Consider the following 20,747-nt stretch of genomic DNA (forward strand, 5'->3'; position numbering starts at 1 on the left):
TCTTTCAGCCCCGTGGTGCTCTGGGTGCTATCCACCGGGCTGTGGAAGGAGGATGCGGGGGATCCAACCTCCGGGTTAGGGAGCCGACCTTCTGGGTCCGGGCAGGTGGCATCTTCAGCTCTGGAGATGGTGGACCCTCCTGCCCGTTTCCACGCGGGGGGGTCCCAGCAGCTGCGCAGGCCCGAGCTGTCCGTGCAGACGCGAGGGGCTCTGGCTCACCCGCGCTCCCGGGACTCAGAGTGGTTGGTTCCCTGTCGTGTGCTGTGGAGGGCCGGCTCGCCGGAGCCTCGCCTCGCACAGCAGGCTCAAGGCAGAGCCCGCCTTCCTCTTCAGTCACGCAGACCCTCTTTCAAGGGCACAGTGGAGCGGCCAGGCACTGCCTGCGCAACGTTGGAAGTACAAGCCTGTAGCCATTTTGCTTTAAAAATACTTTTTATGCTATTAGAAAAAAATTTTAAATGTCACTTAAAAAAGGCAAATGATACCAAAGTGTATAAAATGGACACTTGCCCGTGAGCCCCCGTGCGACTTGCCTGAGACGGCGTGTGCGCGTCCAGAGCACTTCAGAAGCAGAGTCTGTCGGGGACGAGAGCGGCTTGGGTCTGCGCGCCCGCCCGGGGAGGGGGCCGAGGGAGGCGGGAGGCGGTGCGCGGACTGTCCGGCTGGGTCCCCAGGTTCGGGACAAACAGCCGTTTCGCTTTTTTCTAGGACGATGACAGGTACGAGCAGGCAAGTGACGTGCGGGCTCAGCTCAAGTTCTTTGAGCAGCTTGATCAGATTGAGAAACAGCGGAAGGACGAGCAGGAGCGGGAGATCTTGATGCGGGCAGCCAAGGCAAGTGCTCGCGCTCTACTCAGTTCTTCCCTCTCCACCCTGGGCGCTCGCAGACACCCTTGGGGTTTCCAGGAGCCGGAGCAGGGTTTGGGGCTGGCCTCGATGACACGTGCGCGGGGTTAGGAGCGGAGCCGGGGTGGAAGCCTCCGGACCTCAGCAGGTCACCCAGCGCGTGGGGCAGGTCCCTTACCTGAGCCCGGAGCCCTGCGGGCTGCCCTGGCCCACCGTCCTCAGGTCACATCAGACCATGGCGTGGTTCTTACGTCCAAATGGTATTGATTTTCATGATGATAAATGTTCATCTGTTAGCTGTAAACGTTTAAAAATTTAATGCATTCTGTCACGTGACTTAGATGTCATTACGTCACGAATAAGATAACATATTTGTCAGGTGATGAACGTTTAGGTCACAACTTATCTTTCTTTTTTACCTGTTTGAAAATAGTCTCGATCCAGACAAGAAGATCCAGAACAGTTACGGTTGAAACAGAAGGCAAAGGAGGTAAGCTTTTTCAGTCCAAGAATCTGCACTCACTGCACACTTGAAAATATGTTTGTATTCAACCTCAGCACCTAACAGGAGAGAGAGAGAGGCTGAGAAAGCGATGGTATCTCTGCACAGTAGGCCTTCCTGTAGCGATTTATGATGTTTGCAAAAGTGTTTTCCTGTGCTTTTAAACTTCAAGGTAATTTCTCATTTGGTGCAATCCAGTCTCTGTACTCTCAAAATTTGCTCACATTTTCTGAGCTTTTTAAGATGAGCATCTATTGCTTTACTGTTTTTCTGATTGCAAAATATGCTTACTGTTTAAAAAAAAAAAACAGTCAAATTAAATTTTAATTTAGGAAAATTTAGAAAACCCTTTGGTGTCTACGTATTACTTTTGTAGTAAGAAAAAATGTGTGTGAAATGACAGTCCCTGTTTCCTTTTCAAAACAAAGATGCAGCAACAAGAACTGGCACAGATGAGGCAGCGAGATGCCAACCTCACAGCACTAGCTGCCATCGGGCCCAGGAAAAAGAGGAAAGTGGACTCTCCGGGACCGGGATCGGGAGCAGAGGTACCTCACAGTTGCAGGGACGGGGGCTGGAAGGGCCTCGGGGCACCTGCGTTCCGCCCGCCTCTGCAGGGAGTCAGGCACGCCGAGAACGGGCTGTCGTTCGCGCACATGTTGTCTCACCGCCCTTGGAATACTTGTTTTCTCGGTACATTCGATACTTTATATTCAAATCAACCCGTCTGTGGATATCACGTGAGCAAGAAGTTCTTTGCATGAGGAAGTTTGATCACTGTAGCTTAACATGATGAGATTTAGACTGACTTTGAAGAGAACATGGGGAGAGTCCGTCAGAAGACTGACCTTTGTGGGGCTGACTGTTCTCCCTGAGTAGTGGGGTTAGCATGAAGGAAGGTTGTTGCCTGTTTCTGTGTGTCCAAATTTTGTTAGTTTCTTGTTTTGTTTGCTGTCGTATCTTTATATGTAATGACAAACCTAACTTTAAAGTATTGTTATTTTTTCTTTAAACTGCCAGTTGCTTTACAAGTAAATCACAGGAAGAAAGAAAACATCGTCTTTTATATTTACCTGCTTATTTACCATTTCTGGTGTTTTTCGTTCCTTCGTCCCAAGTTCCAGGCTTCCATCAGCAGTATTTCCCTTTGGCTTGAAGGACAGCATTTAGCGTTTCTTGTAGTGCAGTCTGCTGGTGATGGATTCTTTCAGCTTTTGTTTACCTGAAAATGGTTGTATTTCGCCCTCAAAAGTTTGAATGAAGTTTTCCCTGAATGTTGACAGTTTGTTTTTTTTTCTTTCAGCTCTGTTTTTTTAACTTCAGGTTAATTTTCTCTCACATTCTTGAATAAGCCGAGCAAGTCCAGATATACATCACTTAATTTTATAGAATGACCGACTAACAGGGATAAGTGATTGTAAGAACGTTAGCCATCCTTCACGTTTTTCCTCTACTCCTTGAATCCTGTCTTAACTGCTGGTCTCTTTCTTTTTTTCCAAGGAAACTCCTGTTCTCATTTAGCCATGTTTTCTTGTTCCAGATCACAAAAAAGATGGGAGATCTCCCAGAGTGTTTTGCAGAATTGCAGAGCTCTTATTCTTAGACCTGAAAACAGCCGTAACGTGTGACCGTCGTTGTCCTTGAAGACGTTGTTCCGTCGTATTCAGGGCCCCACTGTGATTTCAGTGCTTGTTTCCTGTCTGTCACGTGTGTCACTTCTCCAGCTGTTTTGAGGTGATTGTCTTACTTCTTAGAAGTTCGTCTGTGTGGTGCTTAGACTTGGTTCTCTTGCTGGTCACTCTGCTTGGGCTTCTCTGAGCTTCTTGGATCTGTAGGTCAGTAGTTTTCCTCAAATTTGCAACACTTTGGCCTTTATTTCTTCAGAACTTTCTCTGTTTCAGTCTTTTTCTGTTGGGATTCCCAGTTATACCTCTGTTAGATCTTTTGACATTGCCCTGTGGGTCTCTGAGTCTGTATTTGTTTTTCTTTAATCACTTCTTCCTCTGTTCGGACTGGATCATTTCTACTGATCTGTCTTCAGATTCCCTGTCTTCTCCAGTCAGCTCTGCAGTCTGTCCAGTGAAGTTTTCGTTTGTTGATGTATATGCAGTTCTGGGATTTCCACTTAAGTCTTTTTTATGGCTGCTGATTCTTTGCTGAGATTTCCCTGTCTGCTCACTTACTGAGGCCACATTTTCCCAACGTTCTTTGAACCTCTCTGTAAAAGCTGCTCTAATGGTTTTGTCAAGTCCGACATCTGGGGCGTCTCGATTCGGCCTCTGTCGACTGCTTTTTCCTTTGACCGTGGGTCGCAGTTTCCTGTCGCTCTGCATGTCTAGTCGTTGTGGCTTGGATGCTGGATTTTGTGGATGACATGTCGTCATCCTCTGAAGAGTATTGACTCTTGTTTTAGTTCAGCTCCTGGCTGCTCATCTTGAGCTTGTGTGTCTTGTGTCTCACTTTGGTGTTCAGTAGGGTCTGTGGAAATCCCATGATGTTTCTGAGCTCCCTCACCCAGTGGGGCTCACCCTGCAGACTCGCCTTCCCTGTGCAGGTTTTAGGCTTGGTTGGGGTGGGTCTTACGTAGGGTGTGATCCTTACTCCCAGGGAGGGGCCTTCGGCGACTTGGCTGGAAGCTGGGAGGGAGAGCGTCGGGTGGGCTGCACTCCAGCGAGGACTGTCGCTCATGCATGTGTTTTGGTTACATCACGTGGCTGTTTCATGCTGTCCTCTCTCCGTGGACCCTTCGTCTTAGTTCCATAAGTAACTCTATGTTTAATGCTAATTACAAGTCTGTGTGGATGTCTGTTTAGTCATTTGGTTTTCTGAATCGCGTTCTCTGTTGGATTGTTTTGGAATGTTTCATGGGGGCTGCGTTCCCCATATTTGTGCATGTCGATGATGGTTTTGATAGGTAGAAAATCCGTGGCTCACGTTTTCTTTCCTTGAGAATCTATCTTGAGTAAATAGTTACACTAGATAATTTTTTTCCTGGTATGAAAGGTTGCTGTCAGTCTGATGATAGTCTAATTTTATTTCTCGTGTGTTTCTCATGTGTTCTTTCTGCCCAAAGATGCCCACAGAATTCTTTTCCCGTAAAGCCCAGCATTTTACTCGGAGTTGGCTGTCTTGGGTTGTCATTCTCAGGGAGAGGTTGTGTTCTTTCAGCATACATGCAGTTAAACCTTTCGTATTCAGGAACATTTTCTTTAACGCTTTCTTTGTTTTTGTTTTCCTCTTCGGAGATTCCTGTTACTCATACGTTGTATCTTTTGTATCTGCCATCAGTATTTGTTCTTTTCTCTTTAATCCTTTCAATCTCTCTTTTAAAAAGTTTTATACTCTGTTTATCCTTCTCGCTCTCCTAATTCCTTCTTAAGGTATCATTTGTTGCGTTTATTTGCTCTTGTGTTCTTTTTAGTGTAGTCTTCATTTCTCAAGTGAAATTTTCTTTTGTTTCTAATTTTTCCTTGACTTTGTCACCTCATTTCTGAGTTTCGCTGATTCTGGTTTATGTTATTCTTTCATGCTTTTTATCATTTTCTCGATGTCTTTTAGCTTGTTTGGAAATAGAACATAACAGTTTTGATCTCTTTTTGATTGTGTCTTTTTGGTGTTTTTCGCCATCTGTAGGGATGTTGTTCTGCTCCTTATTCTCTTTTTTTCCTAGGGCAGCTTGTCTGGGATTTGACCTTTCTGTGGTTCACTTTTATGTGAATTTTGCTGTCTTGAACCTTTAGGAGGAGGTGGTGTGAAGGTTGGCCAGCTTCACTGAGCTCCCCTTCCGTTGTTCCCACGTGGCAACGAACTTGCTGTCTGAGATGTCAGGCTCTGCTGCTCCCTGACTCTTACCTGGACCTTTTTGTCTCCATTGTCCCTGTCCTGCTCAGCTTTAATTTCACTCCTCGCAGGTTCTCTTCTGTGTGAGGCCCTGTGCTGCGGGGCACTGGCAGGTCGGAGGCAGAGTTCCTAGTGGCGGGGCTGCTGTTGAGAGGAGAGAACTCCTGGCTGTAGCTGCTGCTCTCCGGTGAATCTGCCACTCTTCCTGGTGAACACCTGTTGGCTCCTGGGGGCTTTCGGGCCTCGCAGGTGCCCCGCTGCTTTTCCCGCACAGTTTTGAGATAGGCTAGTGGCTGCTCGCCGTTCATCTTCACCGGTTTGGTTGTAAACATTGTCTGCTGGCGTTTGGTTTTGCTTTCTAGTTGCTCTGTGTTTTATATGGCCTTTGGGAAGATTAAAAAAAAACTTTGACGCCTCTGGCATCTTCTTCCCAGAATATACTGATTAATGTTTTTCAAAATGTTTTTCTTTTGATTTAGAGTAGTTCCAAACGTATAGAAAAGTTGTAAGAACAGTATAAAAAACTCCATTCAGATTCTCAATTCTGAACATTTTACCACCTTTATTTCATCACCCCCTCTTTACACACACAAGTACGCGTGTGGGATGTTCCATCACCCCTAAATGCTGACAACGCTGGACGTTCTCTTGTGTTACTACTGCACCCACCCCACCCCCTGCATCGGGAAATCAGCCCTGGTGCCCCAGGGTCCCCAGACCTGCTCCCACTTCACCGCCTGTCCTGGTTTCTCTTTGATCCAGGCGTGTGCGGCGTCCAGCTAGCTTGTGGCGTGAACCTCTTCCCAGTCTCCCCGTTCCTGACCGTGTTGAAGAGGGCAGGTCTCTTGTTCTGTAGGATGACCCTTGGCATCACTAGGTGATCTTAGCCTTGATCACCTGGTTAAGTTGTCTGGCTGAGAAAGCAGCTTTCTCCACTGTGTGGTCAGTTAGTCCCTTAGCGTTTATTAGTATTGTGAAAGGAGGTACTCCAGGATCACGCAGGTACTCTGTTCCCATCACACTTCACCCGGCCTTAGCACCCTTGCATGACTGCCGCTGCGTCAGGACCGCCAGGCTGGGGTCCAGATTATGATGCTCTGTTTCCATCACGCCTTCCACATTTACTGGTTGCCTTCTGCTGTGAAGAAGAGCTTCCCTCCCTCCCTCCCTCCCTCCCTCCGTCCTCATTCATTCATGCACTCGTTCATCACTGTGTATGGACGCATGGATTCCTGCTGTATTCAGAGGGTTGTAATCAGTGCTCTCGTTATTTCTAGATTTGGTCAGTGGAAGCTTCTTCAGGCTGTTTCCTATATCCTTTTGAAACGTTGCCCTCGTCCTGTAAGCGTGAGGGGTGTCCAGGTGCCTCTTGTGCTTCCCCTGCCCTCACCCGCAGTGGCGCCCAGGAGCCTGCTTCCTTGCGGTGGAGGGTGGTATTTAGAGACCAGTGTCTGAGCACTGTGTGTGCTGATCGCTACGGGGGTCCCTGCTCCAGGCCCCCAGCAGTCAGAGCCTGGAACGTATGTATGTGTACAGGCGCGTGCGCACATGCGTGCCCCTTTCTGTATCTAGAACAACCCTGTGCATTCCAGTTGATGCTGAGATTCTAGTCTAGGACCTCAGGGCTTCTTCTAGTCTTCTTCCTTTCCTTACTTTCGAATCCCTTCACAGACAGAGAGAATGCGAGTTCCCGTTATTCTCAATATATTTGTTTTTTTTTTTTTTTTTTGGCTCAATGTAACCAGTCCCCCAACCACTCTGGCTGCTGGGGTCCCTGTGCTGGGAGGGGAGGGCTCATGGGAAAGGCATGTTGATTAACTTCTGCCTTAGGCGTTTTCTAAAGAAGAGAAAAAGAGCGCGTATTTCCAGACTGATGGGGAGGGCGTGGGCGTGGGGAGGAGTGTGGGGTGAAGGGGGCACCTTGAGGAGACGGTGGGAGGGATGCACGTCACCGGAGGCCCTGGGGCGTGGCTTCGTACGTTGCTGGTTGTGCCTGATTTTGGTCTTCAGGGATACTTGTGAGTTATATGTGTGACAGTTAATACGAAATCTGGAATTTAAAAAGTCCTTCATATACCTTTCTTCATCAGAGCTAAGGCTTAATTTCTCTTTTTCTTTTTTTAGTTTAGGATTATTTCTTTAGGGTGTGTCTTTTAAAAAAAAACAAAAAACTTTATCATGAACTAATTTTAGACTTGCAGCAAAGTTACGAGAAGAGTGAAGAGAGTTTCTGTATATCCCTCACTCAGCTTACCCTAAGGTGCATCATTGGTGTGATACTACTGACTAAAGACCGCATTTGATTTGGTCTTTCAGAATTTAATTTTAAGTTAAGAAACTCTATATTTTAGAGCAGTTTTAGGTTCACGGCCAAATTGAGTGGAAAGTGCAGAGAGTTCCCATACGCCCCCCCCTCCCCCCCGCCCGCACCTGCACAGCCTCCCGCGTCATCCACGCCCCCCACCGGATGCTGCGCTTGTTACAGTCGATGAACCTGCACGGACACTTCATCACCACCAGAGTCCGCGGTTTACATCCGGGTTCCCTCTTGGTGTTGCACATTCTGTGGGTCTGGACAGATGTATGATGGCCTGTATCCACCTTTACAGTATCATACGGAGTAGTTTCACTGCCCTAAACGTCCTCTGTGCTTCATCTGTTCATCCCTCCCTCCCCCCAGCCCCTGGCAACCCCTGATCTTTTTACTGTCTCCGTAGTTTTGTCTTTTCCAGAGTGTCGTAGAGTTGGAATCATACAGTCTGTAGCCTTTTCAGACTGGCTTCTTTCGCTTAGTTAAATGCATTTAGGGTTCCTCCGTGTCCTCTCGTGGCTTGGTACCTCATTTCTCTCTTTTCAAGGCTGAATAATATTCCACTGTCTGGATGCACCACAGTTTATTTATCCATCACCTGCTGAAGGACATCTTGGTTACTTCCAAGTTTTGGCCACTGTGAATAAAGCTGCTATAAATACCCATGTGCAGGCTTTTGTGGGGACGTGAGTTTTCAGCTCCTTTGGGCAAATACCAAGGAGCACAATTGCTGGTTCGTATGGTGAGAGTATGTTTAGTTTTGTAAAAAATTGCCAGACTGTCTTCCAAAGTAGCTGCTCCACTTTGCGTTCCCGTCAGTTACGGATGAGAGTTCCTGTTGCTCCACCTCCTCACCAGCATTTGGTGTTGTCGGTGTTCTGGGCTTTGGCCGTCCTAATAGGTGTGTAGTGGTATCTCATTGCTTTAATTTGCATTTCCCTGATGCATCTCTTCATGTGCTTCTTCTTTGGCGAGGGGTCTTTTAAGGTCGTTGATCCATTTTAAAAATTGGGTTGTTTGTTTTCTTGTTATTGAGTTTTCAGAGTTCTTTGTGTAGTTTGGATGAGTTTTTTTTTTTAACCAGTTATGTCTTTTGCAAATGTTTTCTCTGTATTTGATTGTTACCATTCTCCACTGAAGATGTAGGATCCCATCCAGTACCCCTCCTGGCATTTGGTCACCATGTCTCTGTAGCCTCCTCTGGTCTATGATGGGTCCTCTGTCTTTCGCTGTCTTTCCTGATCTTGACACTTTGAAGAGTGTGTGTCGGTTATTTGGTGGAAGGTCTCTTAATTTGGGCTCATCTACGTTTCCTCTTGATGAAACCCAGGTTATGTAATTTGGCTAGAATGTCGCACCAGTGATACCATGTCCTCAGTGCGTCGTATCAGGAGGTACGTGACATCTGTGTGTCCCGCTGCGGGTGATCACTTTGAACACTTGGTTCTAGGGGGGTCGCAGGCATTTCCCCTGCAAATCTGTGTCCCTTTGTGATGAAAGTGTCTTGTGGGAAATGCTGAGGGACCGTGCCCTCCTGTTCTCATTGGCACGGCTGCTCCCCGTGTGCGGTGCCCGCAGGCCGACAGGCTCTCCTCCTCCTCTGTCCCCCGTTTGCTGTTGGAGTTCTGCCAGCCCTGCTTGGTCCTCGCGAGCCCTTCAGTTGGGCTCCTCTGTCCTGTTGACGTAAGCCTGTCACCTTCTGAAGGGTTCTTACTCTCTCACGTCACAAATGTTCCAGGCTTACCTTATGTTTTTCCTGCCGTAACAGTGGAATCGACCGTTTCTCCGCAGAGCCGCGGTTCTTTTTTGTTGGGACGCGTGTGCAGGGACCAGGTCTGGGCACCGGTGTGCTCGGGCCCCTGGGTGTCTTGCTCCAGCCCCCACGGGGGTACAGCTGGGGATACGTGCACCACCCCACCTGTGTTTTCCGTGTCTGTACTGAAGGCGGTGGGTCCAACCTGACGTGACAGGCCCTCCGAGCCGTCCCGCGTCCCAGGTGGGAGGCCTGACTCTCATCGTCCCGGTGGGTTTGCTCTTTGTCCCACCCTACTTTGCAGATAAAAAGGAGATCCAGAACTGCTAAGCCCTGTGAGAAGGAAGTGGCTGACTATTCAGAGTAGCATGTGTCTGCCCAGTTCTTTCCGTGTGTAGCCCTGCAGCAACCCCGAGTTCCGCATCCTCAGCGCCGCGGAGTTACCTGGATGAGCCCTTTCCCGCTGCCCCTCAGCAGGCCGCGTCCCTCCGGTGGCACAGCTGGGCTCTCCTGCTGCTGTCTGTCCTCCGGTGCGGCCCCCCCCCGACCCCCGCTCGCGTTTAGTTGTTTATTTGGGGGTTCTCAGAGCCAGAGCTGTACAAAAGACTGTGCCCCGAGCAGTGCCGTCTCCTCCCCCTCAGACGCAAGCGTGTGTTTTGCGATTTCCGCCTCTCTCTCGAGGGAGCATAGTGCCGGCGCCTTGTGCAGTGGGCCGTTTTCACTTCGCGTACTCTGGAGCGCACTCCGGGCCGTGTCGTGGCGGTGCTCCCCGTTCTTCACAGCAAGCGGGGTGCTTCTTCGCACCCACGTGCCTTGGGCGACCCCCTCCCTTGTGCACGGATGGTGCTGTATTCTTGGGGGTGTGTGTTGTGGGGCGAAGGTAAGTGGGTCGGTAGTTCCGTTAGGAATTGCCAAGCTCCCCTCTGCAGGGTCGTGCCAGTTCGCACCCGCCGGTGGTGAAGGAGAGGGCCTGTCTCCCCACAGCCTCCCGGCGTGTGTTGCCACAGTTTGTAATTTTGCTGATCTGTTGGGCAACGGGGGTGCTCAGCTTCGGTGAATGTGCTGTGGGTGCTTGAGAACAAGGCGTATTCTTAGGCAGGGTGTAGGACTTGCTGGGTTTATATGGGGTGCACCTTACCGATTATGCCCACTGTGTCTTTGCTTATTTTTGTCCACGTGATGTGTTTTGTGCTGGATGTGGTGTCCCAGAGCCTTCCGTTGTTAGTGTGTTTTTGTCTTTTTTTTTTTAATAAATTCATTTACTTATTACTTATTTTAGGCTGTGTTGGGTCTTCGTTGCTGCACGTGGGCTTTCTCTAGTTGTGGCGAGCAGGGGCTACTCTTCATTGCGGTGCGTGGGCTTCTCTGCAGTGGCTTCTCTTGTTGTGGAGCACGGGCTCTGGGCATGCAGGCTTCAGTAGTTGTGGCGCGTGGGCTCAGTAGTTGTGGCTCGCGGGTCCTAGAGCTCAGGCTCAGTAGTTGTGGCGCACGGGCTTAGTTGCTCCGCGGCATGTGGGATCTTCCCGGGCCAGGGATTGAACCCGTGTCCCCTGCGTTGGCAGGCAGATTCTTAACCACTGAGCCACCAGGGAAGTCCTTGTGTTTCTGTCTTTATCTCCTTGCATCTCCTGCAGTTTTTGCTTTGTATGGGAGTTGCCGTGTTATTTGGTACATAAATATCTGTAAGTGTTACATGTTCACCGTGAGTTGTGATTTTTACCATTGAAAAGTGTCTGCCTTTGCCCAGTGGGCTTGATGTCTCCTTTGTCCTCAGTCAGGGCCATTACCCCTGCTCTCCTGTTTGCATCACCCTGGAAAACCTCCATTCTGCTTGATTTGTAGCTCTTCCTTTAGGTATGTCTCTTGTGTAGAGCACATGGCGGGGTCTTGTTTTCTGAGTCCAGTCGAAAAGCGTTTTCCTGTCACGGGTGGGTTAAGCCCGTCATCTGTATTGATGTAGCTGACAAAGTGGGTTCTGACTCGGTCACAGTATTTTATGATGATGTGTATATTTTACAGTTGCTGTGTTTTTTGGTGAGATGTGTAGTCTTTGCTCCTTAATTAAGATTTTTGTTTGTGTTTAGGAAGGTTTGTAACCGTGCTCTGGTGGTTGCTTTTGTATGTGAGCGTTTCTGGGCGTCCTCAGCCCCAGGTTTTCACGTGCGTTTCCTGTTCGGCTTGCGTCAGCGTTCTCCTCGGCTCCCCGGTGGCCACACCGCATCCGGAGCCTGTGGTGTCCCCTTCCCGTTCCCTTTCGTGCTTGGTTACATCATTTCTACCTTGTCACAGCACTTGACGTTTCCCAGCCTCTTCCTCACCTCTGCTGTAGCACCAGCTGCGTGTTTATATATTATAAATGCTTACTTCTGCGTTTTTCTGAGGTTTCCCCGCTCTTCCCTTGTTGGGACGACCACCCCTGCCTGCGGCTGAGCCTTCGCAAAGCTCAGGTGCAGAGTCCCCTGATGTCTTGCAAGTTGAAACGGTTTTTCTGTGGCCTTGATGTGTGGAGGACAGTTAGGCTGGATATAAAAATGTTGCTTCACTCTTGCTTTCAGTGATTTTTCAGTGCTGTTCCATTGCTTTCTGTGTTGGTTTGGGAAAGCTGGATGCCAGGTTAATTCTCTCGTCTTGATGGTTTATTTTCTCTTTTTACCTGGAGGCCTTTTCTTTATCTTGGAAAGCTGACAGTTCTATGAGGCTTTGTCGAAGTTGATTTTTATGGGTTAATTTTCCCAGGTGCCCACATGCCCTTTCAGTGTGTAGGTTTGTTTTTTTCTGTTTCTTGAAAGTTTCCTTGGATTATAGTTTGAGTATTAACCTCTGCCCGCACATCTGTCTTCCTGCTCCGGGGGCTCTGACGACTGAGTACATGTCCTCCTTTGCTTGTCTTCCTTTTCCCCTGTTTTTTTCCTGGCCCTTTAATTTTTTTTCTTTGTCTCATTTTTATTCTCTTGTTTCTCTGCCTTTCTTCTTTGCCTCTTACTACATTTTTATTCGAGTCTTTTCTCCCCTGAGCACCTTACAGTTTATATTAATTTCTGAGATAGTTTTGTCCTTTTTTCTCATTTCTTTCTTGTGTCAAATCAACTCTCATTTCTTTCTGGTTTTCAATCCATTTTCCCCCTAAGTTTTGAGTTTTTGACTCAAGGTGATTATCATATCCTCAAATGTTTAAGTATACTTTTTTTGTTGAAAGCGTTGTCTTACAGTTTTCTTGTTTTTTCAGATGGAGTTTGTCTCTGATACGTGTGGAGTTTAATTTTCTGACTTTTTGCAGTGGTTCTTTGTGGACCTGCTTATCTTCCTCTTGTGCATTTTCATGGTTTGGGTGTTTACAAGATTCACTGTCCGATGGTGCCCTCTCCTGACAGTTCTCCAGAGCCCGGTGGCTTCGCAGGTGTCCGTCCGAGGGAGAGGAGGGCTGAGTGTCCTCTGGTGGCGAGGCCCTGTGCCTGCCGGACCCTGCGTTCCCCCCCTTACTTCTTTGCCCGCCGCCGCTGCCCAGTTTCAAAGGACTTATCCCAGAAGCTGTGCGCTCTCAGGCCCCCCAGGCCCGCTCTGTCTCTGGTGCTTGGCCTCGTGGAGGCACTGTGGGCCCCGCCCAGGAGCATCGGTCCGCGTGGGGACCGGGCCCCGTCCTCATGTTGTGCGGATGCCGTGCCCCGGGTAGGTCTGTGTTTCCCTCCCTGTTCTGGACGGTCCCTGGGGAGATGATGGGAGGTACCGGGGTGAGCTTGTCTTCAGCCTCCTGCGAGTGGCCCTTGTTCTGAGCCGAGTGCCCGAGGGGCCCCATCGCTGCTGCTTTTCACGGCGCCCTCCAGCTGCGTGTGCTGGGCGTGGGCTCCGTCTCATGGACGCGTGTGGGGACCGTGCTGGCCCGAAGAGGAGCAGAGCGGGCGGCGGGGGCCTTGCTGTTGGCGCTGCGACCTCGTCACCCGCCGTCTGGGGCGCAGGGGCATCACGTGGGTTAGAGGTGCCCTCTCGTGGGCACAGACCTCTCACTGTGGTCGAGGGGGCTCTGGGGGGAGCGGCCACGAGGCCCCCGTGGTGCGAGTCCCCCCAGACAGTCCCCGAGGGGCTGGTGCTCTCCGCCAACTGGGCGAGCGGCCACGGCAGGTCTGAAGCTGCCCCGGCTGCCGCCGCTGGTTGTGCACGTCCCTGGGGGCCCCAGCGAAGTGACCCCGCGAGCCAGGTGGGGTTGGGACGGAGGTGATTGTTTCCATTTGGTTTTTACCTTGAGTGTTTGTTGCCTGTCAGGTTGGTTGTGGTGGTTTTGACAGTGGAAAGATTGCCTTCAAAGGAGATACCAGCCTCCTTTCATGAATCCTCTCAACAGTCCTGTGACAGGACATGATGAATGGTCACACAGCACTTTCAGGGAGGAAGCTGGCCTTCGGGAGAATGTAAACCGTGTGTCCACAGTTGCTTTGTTTCAACCCCAGTGCCTGCAAATACAAAACAAAACACACCGAATCAGCCTCTTTGCTGGAGTGTGAATGTTGTTGAAGGTGGACGCCGGCACCTGCCCCGCAGTTTTCTGTCACCTGAGGTCACTGCTGGTCGCTCGGCTGCCGTGCCCGAGGGCCGCTTCCCCAGGCTTCCCGCACGGGGCTCTGGGCCGGACCGGGCCTCGCGCCTGCAGGCTGGGCGCTGGGTTCCTGGGACCGCCTTCTCTGGCCAGGACACCCCAGGGCAGTACGATCAAAGGACGGCACTCACCCCGTGAAATCAGAAGTCATTTGAGTTGTCAAGTAGGATGCCTTTGAGCACATAGGCCTTCTTATCCAAGTCCGTAGAACAGTGACGCGTGGCAGCGTCGTGACCTTCGGAGCCTGAGACGTGCGGAGTGGGGCCGGTGTGGTCCCGGCCCCGGAGCCCTGGCTGTGGGCTCTGCTAACGCTTGCCTGTCCGGATTGTTTGGAAGCACCTCTGACTTCTAAAAAAGATCTCATTAAAATATTACTTGCAGGGATTTCTTGAGTTTCAGCTTTAAATGCTGTGCCTGAAGGGAGCCCTCACCCCTGTCCCAACTGGTTTTGGCCGTTGAACTGTTTTGAAAGTAAGAACATCAGACGTGGCCCAGAGTTGTAGCGAGTGTCACAGGAGACACCGGGCCCGTGGTTGAGGGAGCGCTTTGCTCTCCGCGAGCCCCAAGGTCTGGCGCCGCCCTGTCTGTCCCGGAGGCGGAGGCGGGGAGGAGCTCCCACCTGCCTGTCGGCCCCGCCCCAGCCGTCTGGCCAGGCACTGGCCTCGGCTCGGCCTGCAGGCCCTGCCGTGGTGCAGAGGCTTCACACCCGCAGGGCCCCCGGCGCAGGCCAGCTCTCCGGCTGCGGAGACGGAACCCCGTTTTCCTCCTGGCTCCTCTAAACTGTGTGCTTTCATCACCACCTTTTCAGGGGCGCTGTTTGTCTTGTTCACAAAATGCTCCTTTAGGGCCGTTATGGAGACTCAGGGGAAACTGCCAAGAAAACCTAAATAGTTGTTTCAAACACGGAAAAGTAGTCACCAGAGGACTGGTCTGGAGGAGGGACCCCGGTTGGTTAAGGGTGTCTGAAGGGGGCATGAAGAACACGCGGTGAACCGTGGAAGAAGGGCGTGCGTGCCCTGAGCTGCCCTGAGTGCCCAGGAGGGACCAGCCTCACCTGCCACCTGCTGGCTGCTTGCTGTGCTGCCGCCTCCTCCAGCATCACAGGGCTCATTGCTCCCACCTTAAACTTCAAGAAAACACTGTAAAAAAAAACACCGTTGTAAGGTTTGCGCTTGAAATATACACGAGCGACTTTAACCGTCAGAATACAGACACTCAGTGTTCATTCCGAGTGGAAAACCGAGAACTGTCCAGTTGGGAGTTGTGTGGTTCATGCCCACGAGTGTCGGTTGGAGGTGGTGACGTGCTGAAACCACGGGACGCTGCTGCTGAGGGGCGGCGACGCGGCAGGAGAGCGCCCGGAACCCCGCCTGTGCCAAGCAGGCAGGCGTCAGAGCCCCAGCCGTCGCCCGGATCCCCCGCGGGCCGAGCAGGCTGGGCGCCGAGCGGTGCAGGCCGGCCGAAGCGCCTCTGTCAGCCCGGGGAAGCAGGGGGCCCCCTCCAGGCCATGGACGACGTGGTGACTGTGGAGCCCTCGGCACAGCCAGCCAGCCGACCACCACCAGCCCGCCCAGCCCAGGAGTCTAGACCTTGCGGCCTCGGGAAGTGTGCCTTTGTCGGCGAAGCAGGGATGACAAGGCCGCCGCGGGCACAGCGTCAGCACACCTGAGTCCCTGGACGCCTGGAGGTCGGGGACGCCAGCCACAAGCCCCGGAGCTGTTCTGCCGTCCCCTTGGGGCAGGAGCCGCCACCTTTTCCTTCCTCGTGCCCCAGGGGCCGGAGTCTGAGCTCTGGGGGGAATCTCGGGGTTAGTGTTCTCGAGCGCGTGCCTGAGAGCAGCAGTCCTGGAGGGTCGGCGTGCCCCCTGCTCTCACCCCTCCCCGTTAGGGACTCGTAAAGCACTTCAGCTCCAGCAGTAGGCCTGCGGGAAGGAGCCGGTCCCAGGCCTGGCTTCCTCCAGAACCAGGGTTTCTTGGGACACCTGTAGGGAAACGTGAGTTGGTCCTGGGGCGGCACCTGGCCCTGCCCCTTCCTTCCAGCGCCGAGGGCCCTGCCCACCTCTGCGCACCACTAACTCGGCTGTCTTCTCCTTTCTCGTCACCAGGGCTCGGGCCCAGGCTCAGCGGTCCCAGGCAGTTCCGGCGTCGGAACCCCCAGACAGTTCACGCGACAAAGGATCACGCGGGTCAACCTCAGGGACCTCATATTTTGTTTAGAAAATGAACGTGAGACAAGCCATTCACTGTTGCTCTACAAAGCATTCCTTAAGTAGCACGGACGCGGCCTCTTAGACGGAGACGCCTGGGGACTTTTTCTATATTTGCAGATTACGCCTTTTTGTAACAAGCAAATGGGATATTGTTTAAAAAACAGCCACCTCTTTACAATGGAACAGTTTTATATTCCTGTTTCTAAGTCAACTCTTCAGTATGAAGGAAAACACGTTTCTGTAACAGAGAACAAGAGGCCCGCGGGTACTCTTAAAGGACAATTAAATCTTAACTCATCTTTGATCGAGTGGCCTTCTTGCCAAACAAGCCATATATAAAAACTGATGGAATCGTTTAGCAAATAAGTAGCTGCCCTCTGTCACCTCATAGCGGATTCTACATCGTTTGTGCATTTGGTTTAGTTCAACCCAACTTACTGCGGAGGTGTGTGTCTACAGCCGATGACCTCATTTCTTTTATTTTATTTTTGTATTAGTCAGTTGGCAAAGCAAACTGATTTTTTTAGACTATTTATCTCCCTCCCTCCCCCGGCCCTCCATTCAGGATCCTCAAGGAGCAGGCAGCTCACCGTCCGCCTGCGCCTCGGGGCTCATCCCTTTCTGCTTCGCGGGGGCCGGCGACGCGGCTCCTTCTGAATGTGTGGTCAGCATCTGTACAAATGCATTTTATTTGCTATCGTTTGTAAAGCTGTAAAGTTAAAAGAAATGAAAACCTTTTCAGCATAAATCTATTTTACTTGCACTGTTTTTTAGCTAAAAGTGAAAAAACCTAGATGAAATAAAATCAGAGTTGAGAAGAATCATCAGAAGACTGTTTCTCAGTGTGAATCAAGTGTTGAAAACTGGTTGGTGTATTTTGTCAGTAATTGTACATAACCTTTGGCACACAACGTGAGGACGGCTATGTAGCTATAATTATTTTGCTAAGAGGCTGTATGCAAGCTGTGGACTCGCTTTACAGACGTCCAGAGCAAAAGCCCCTTCTTTGTACCTATTTTTTTATTACAAATATACTAATTGGTTCTTTATATTTTCAGAGGTTATTGTATTAAATTGTCTATTGATAGTACTTTTATGACTGTAAATACTTCGGCTTTCTCCGTGTGAATTCTCACGTTAGACTTTATTCGCGCGTGTGAACTGAATGCTGATCAGTATTTTTTATCAACGCCTGAAAACTGTTACACCTTTAATTTTGTCTTTTAGGAAATCCCTGTCTTTCCATTTTTTCATGTAAATTTTGCACAGTTACTTGTTCATATGTAAATATTTTACTTTCAAAAATGAAGTTTTTAATTGCTATTGTTTTATATAGGATTGAAAGAAAATTAACTCCTTTATTAAAAACAAATTTATCTGTATTTGTTTTGCCTATTTTTCCCAGTTTTCCAGTTGTAGATTCTGCTGCCAGAGATTCAGCTCTGGTTCCGCTGAGGTGTGTATTTATGAGCTACTTGTTAGAATCAGTGTCTAAAACCCAGCGAATCTGGTAGAAATAGCCTCACCTCCAAGGACAGGACCTGCGTGCTCCAGAGTAGGACCCGGTGGGTCGCGTCCGAGGGCCCGGAAGCCGAGCTCAGGCCTCGCCCTCAGCCTGGGGCTCCCCACGTCGGACACAGATGGGACTTGCGCAGCGTGGACGCCGGGCTCCCGTCCGTGCAGAGGCACAGGGGCACCCCTGGTAGAGGGAAGGTAAGGCGAGGGGCGGGGGAGATCTGGGGGGGGGGGGGGCCGGCCCCAGCCCTGATGTGGACCCCCCCCCCCCCCCCCGCCGGACGGGGAGGGCGGGGTCTCCGGAGGCCCCGCCCCATCTGGCGGGGAGCATGACAGGTTGGCCTGGATGAACCATGGCTCCCGAGGGGCCCCTGTCAGAGGCTTAGCCGCCTGAGTCCCCGCCAGCACTCGGCCTCTCGAGAGCCACAGACCCCGTCGTTGGCGTGATGGGATTCGGTATGTAGCTTTCACGTTAATTTTGACGAGTTTGCTGGATCTCCCACGATCCGTGGGCTTAGTTACGAGTTACGGTCTCATTCTGGTACCTGTTGCGTCAGTCGCCTGGGGCCGCTGTGACAGAGCACCACGGACCGGGCGGCTGAGACCACAGGTTTTGGTCGTCTCCGTTCTGGAGGCTGAAGTCGAGACCCAGGTGTGTGGGCCGTGTTGGTTCCGAGTGCGGTGGTGGAGGGTGTGCCCTGGCCCCCCTGGCTTCTGGTGGTCGCGGGCATCTTGGATGTTCCTTGGGGCGTAGAAGCGTCGCCCCTTCACCTTTCCCTGGCGTTTTCTCCGTGTGTGCATCTGTCTTTGTGTCTGAGTTTCTCCTTTTCACAGGATACCAGTCGTTTGGATTGAGGGCCCGTCCTAGTGACCTCATTTGAACTTGATGACCTCTGTGAAGACCCTGTGTCCAAATAAGGTCACGTTCTGAGGTCCTGGAGGGTTAGGACCGCCACACAACCCCGGCATGATCTTTTTTTTGGCGGGGGGAGGGGGGGATTGCAGTTCAACCCGTAACGCCTGTGATTTTGGATGATGAAAGAAACTAAATCTGAATTTTCAGAGCCTGAGCAGGGAGTACCAGGGGCACAACTTCCAGTCTTCCCCCTGCATGAAAACGCCCAAGGCGGTTGATTAATTAGGTCATGCTTGGACTTCCTACCACGACTGGTACTTTGTTTTCACTAAGTTCGTGGCCTGAAATAAACTAGGTCAGTCAGTAAAGGGCAGCGGCGCTTGGGTCTCTGCAGGTGCGATAGCTTTAGTTCCGGCTCCTCTGCACGTCCTCCTGGCCCAGTCGTTCGGCCGGGGGCCTCACCGAGGCACAGACTGACGCTCGCCGGGGATGATCCCTGGCAGAAGCGTGGCCTGCAGCCTCGAGGCGCACATCTGTCCGTTGTTTCTCCCTCCTGTGGGCGCCGGGTGCTGCTCAGCGCTTCAGCACAACACCTTACCAGTTGTCCGAAGTCCGACTCGCGTACCTCCGTGGGCTCGGGGTAGAGTGCTGTGGGGATGGGCCAGGGCCCCGACAAGAGCATCAGCTCTCACCACGTCCATTCCCCAGGGAACTGCAGTCCCAGTCGGGCAGAAAGGCGAGAGAGAGAAATGAGGCGTGAAGTTCGGAGAGAAAGAAGGCGAGGGCAGGACCCTGAGGCGACACAGTCGAGTGCACAGAAATCCCGAAAGAGTCCACGCACACGGCGCTGAAACGGTTGCGGTGCTTGTGCGTTTTGTAAGATTTCGGAGTGCAAGGTCAGTATCCAGAATCAACCGTAATCCCATACGCCAGCAGCAAAAAGCTAGAAAGTGAGAAAAATAGCATTAACGCCACCACCAGCAACATTGGGATACCTGGAAATACATACAATTAAAGATGTCTAAGATCTTGACACTGAAATTAGAGAGATGAAAGGAGACCTAAAGGGAGAAATTTCGCTGTACCCACGGAGGGGACCCAGTATTGGGAAGATAGCGGTTCTGTCCCAACTGATTCAATGCTGTCCCGGTCAGAATCCCAGCAATTTTCATAGAAACTGACAATCTGATCCCAGAAACTTACATGAATCTGCAGAGGACTTAGAATAGCCAAGACAATCTAGAACAAAATTGAAGTATTTCCACCCCTAGATTTCATGACTTCCTGTAGAGCTACAGTCATCAGGACGGCATGGTACTGGCGTAAAGACAGACAGGATCCGTGAACAGAATAGAGCGTCCAGAAAGGGATCCACACGTTACGGTCACTAGGTTTTCGCTGGTGTGACCGGATGCCCTGTTGGGGGCGGGGGTGTGAGCCCTCACTCCACAGGCATCACTTCGAGATGGGTCACGGGCCTGAAAACGGGGGCTAAAACCGCAAAGCTTCTGGGAGAAAACATCGGACATCGTCATGACGTGGGAGTGGGCAGGGATTTCTAAGGGCATAGAAGGCACAAACCACAGAGAAAACATTGGAAAACTGGACTTGAAAGTTACAAACGTCCTCTCATCAAAAGATGCTCTTGTGACAGTGAGAGGGCAAGCCAGAGACTTCCAGAAAATATTTGCGGAGTATATGCCCGGCAAAGGACTTGTGTCCAGAATATACAAAGAATTCCACAGCTCAGCAGTCAGAAGACAACTCGGTAAAGAACGTGCGAGACCCTTGAACAGGTGCTTTATGGAAGGTCTGCCCGTGAGCCAACAGGCAAATGAAAAGGTGCTCATGGTTACGGGTCACCGGAGAAACATAAAACCATGGTGAGATTCCACCACTCGCCCACGCTGGCTCAGACGATAAAGGGTGACGGTGTTGCGTGTGGGTGGAGCTTCACACAGGCTGTCAGTATGTAACGTGGCGGAACCACTCGGGACACCGTGGTAACGTAAACCTGCGTGACCCCGCAGTTCCACCCTTCTGTGTCGACTCAGGGAAGTGAGTGCCTTGTCCTCCCGAGAGACCTCGCGAGGATGCTCACGGAGGCCCTGCTCGTTGATGGAGGAAAACGGGGGCGGCCCACGTGTCCATCGGAAGGTGAGTGCGGGCAAACCAGAGGGTATTTATGCAGTGAAACACTACCCGGGAGTAAGAGGAACGCACTGATGACGTGGTTGGTAACGTACACACGAGTCTCCTGAGGATTACACGGGGAGAAGCCCGACGCGCACGTCCCCACTCGCCCGACCCTGTTCGTTTGCCTGTAG

General features: G+C 51.2%; 1 protein-coding gene across 1 annotated transcript in view; it reads left to right on the top strand.

Annotated features, from left to right (window-relative positions):
* TAF4 (TATA-box binding protein associated factor 4) overlaps positions 1 to 17,310 on the top strand; it is a 70,406-nt gene extending 53,096 nt beyond the window's left edge. The window contains exons 12-15 of the mRNA XM_068524822.1: positions 709 to 834; positions 1,280 to 1,336; positions 1,777 to 1,896; positions 15,945 to 17,310. Of these exons, the coding sequence (XP_068380923.1) occupies positions 709 to 834; positions 1,280 to 1,336; positions 1,777 to 1,896; positions 15,945 to 16,112 (471 nt within the window). The 3' untranslated portion in view covers positions 16,113 to 17,310. The remainder of the gene's footprint in view (positions 1 to 708; positions 835 to 1,279; positions 1,337 to 1,776; positions 1,897 to 15,944) is intronic.
* Positions 17,311 to 20,747: the final 3,437 nt, after the last annotated feature.

This window comes from Eschrichtius robustus, chromosome 16 (genome assembly GCF_028021215.1).
Source record: "Eschrichtius robustus isolate mEscRob2 chromosome 16, mEscRob2.pri, whole genome shotgun sequence".
Lineage (NCBI taxonomy): Eukaryota > Metazoa > Chordata > Mammalia > Artiodactyla > Eschrichtiidae > Eschrichtius > Eschrichtius robustus.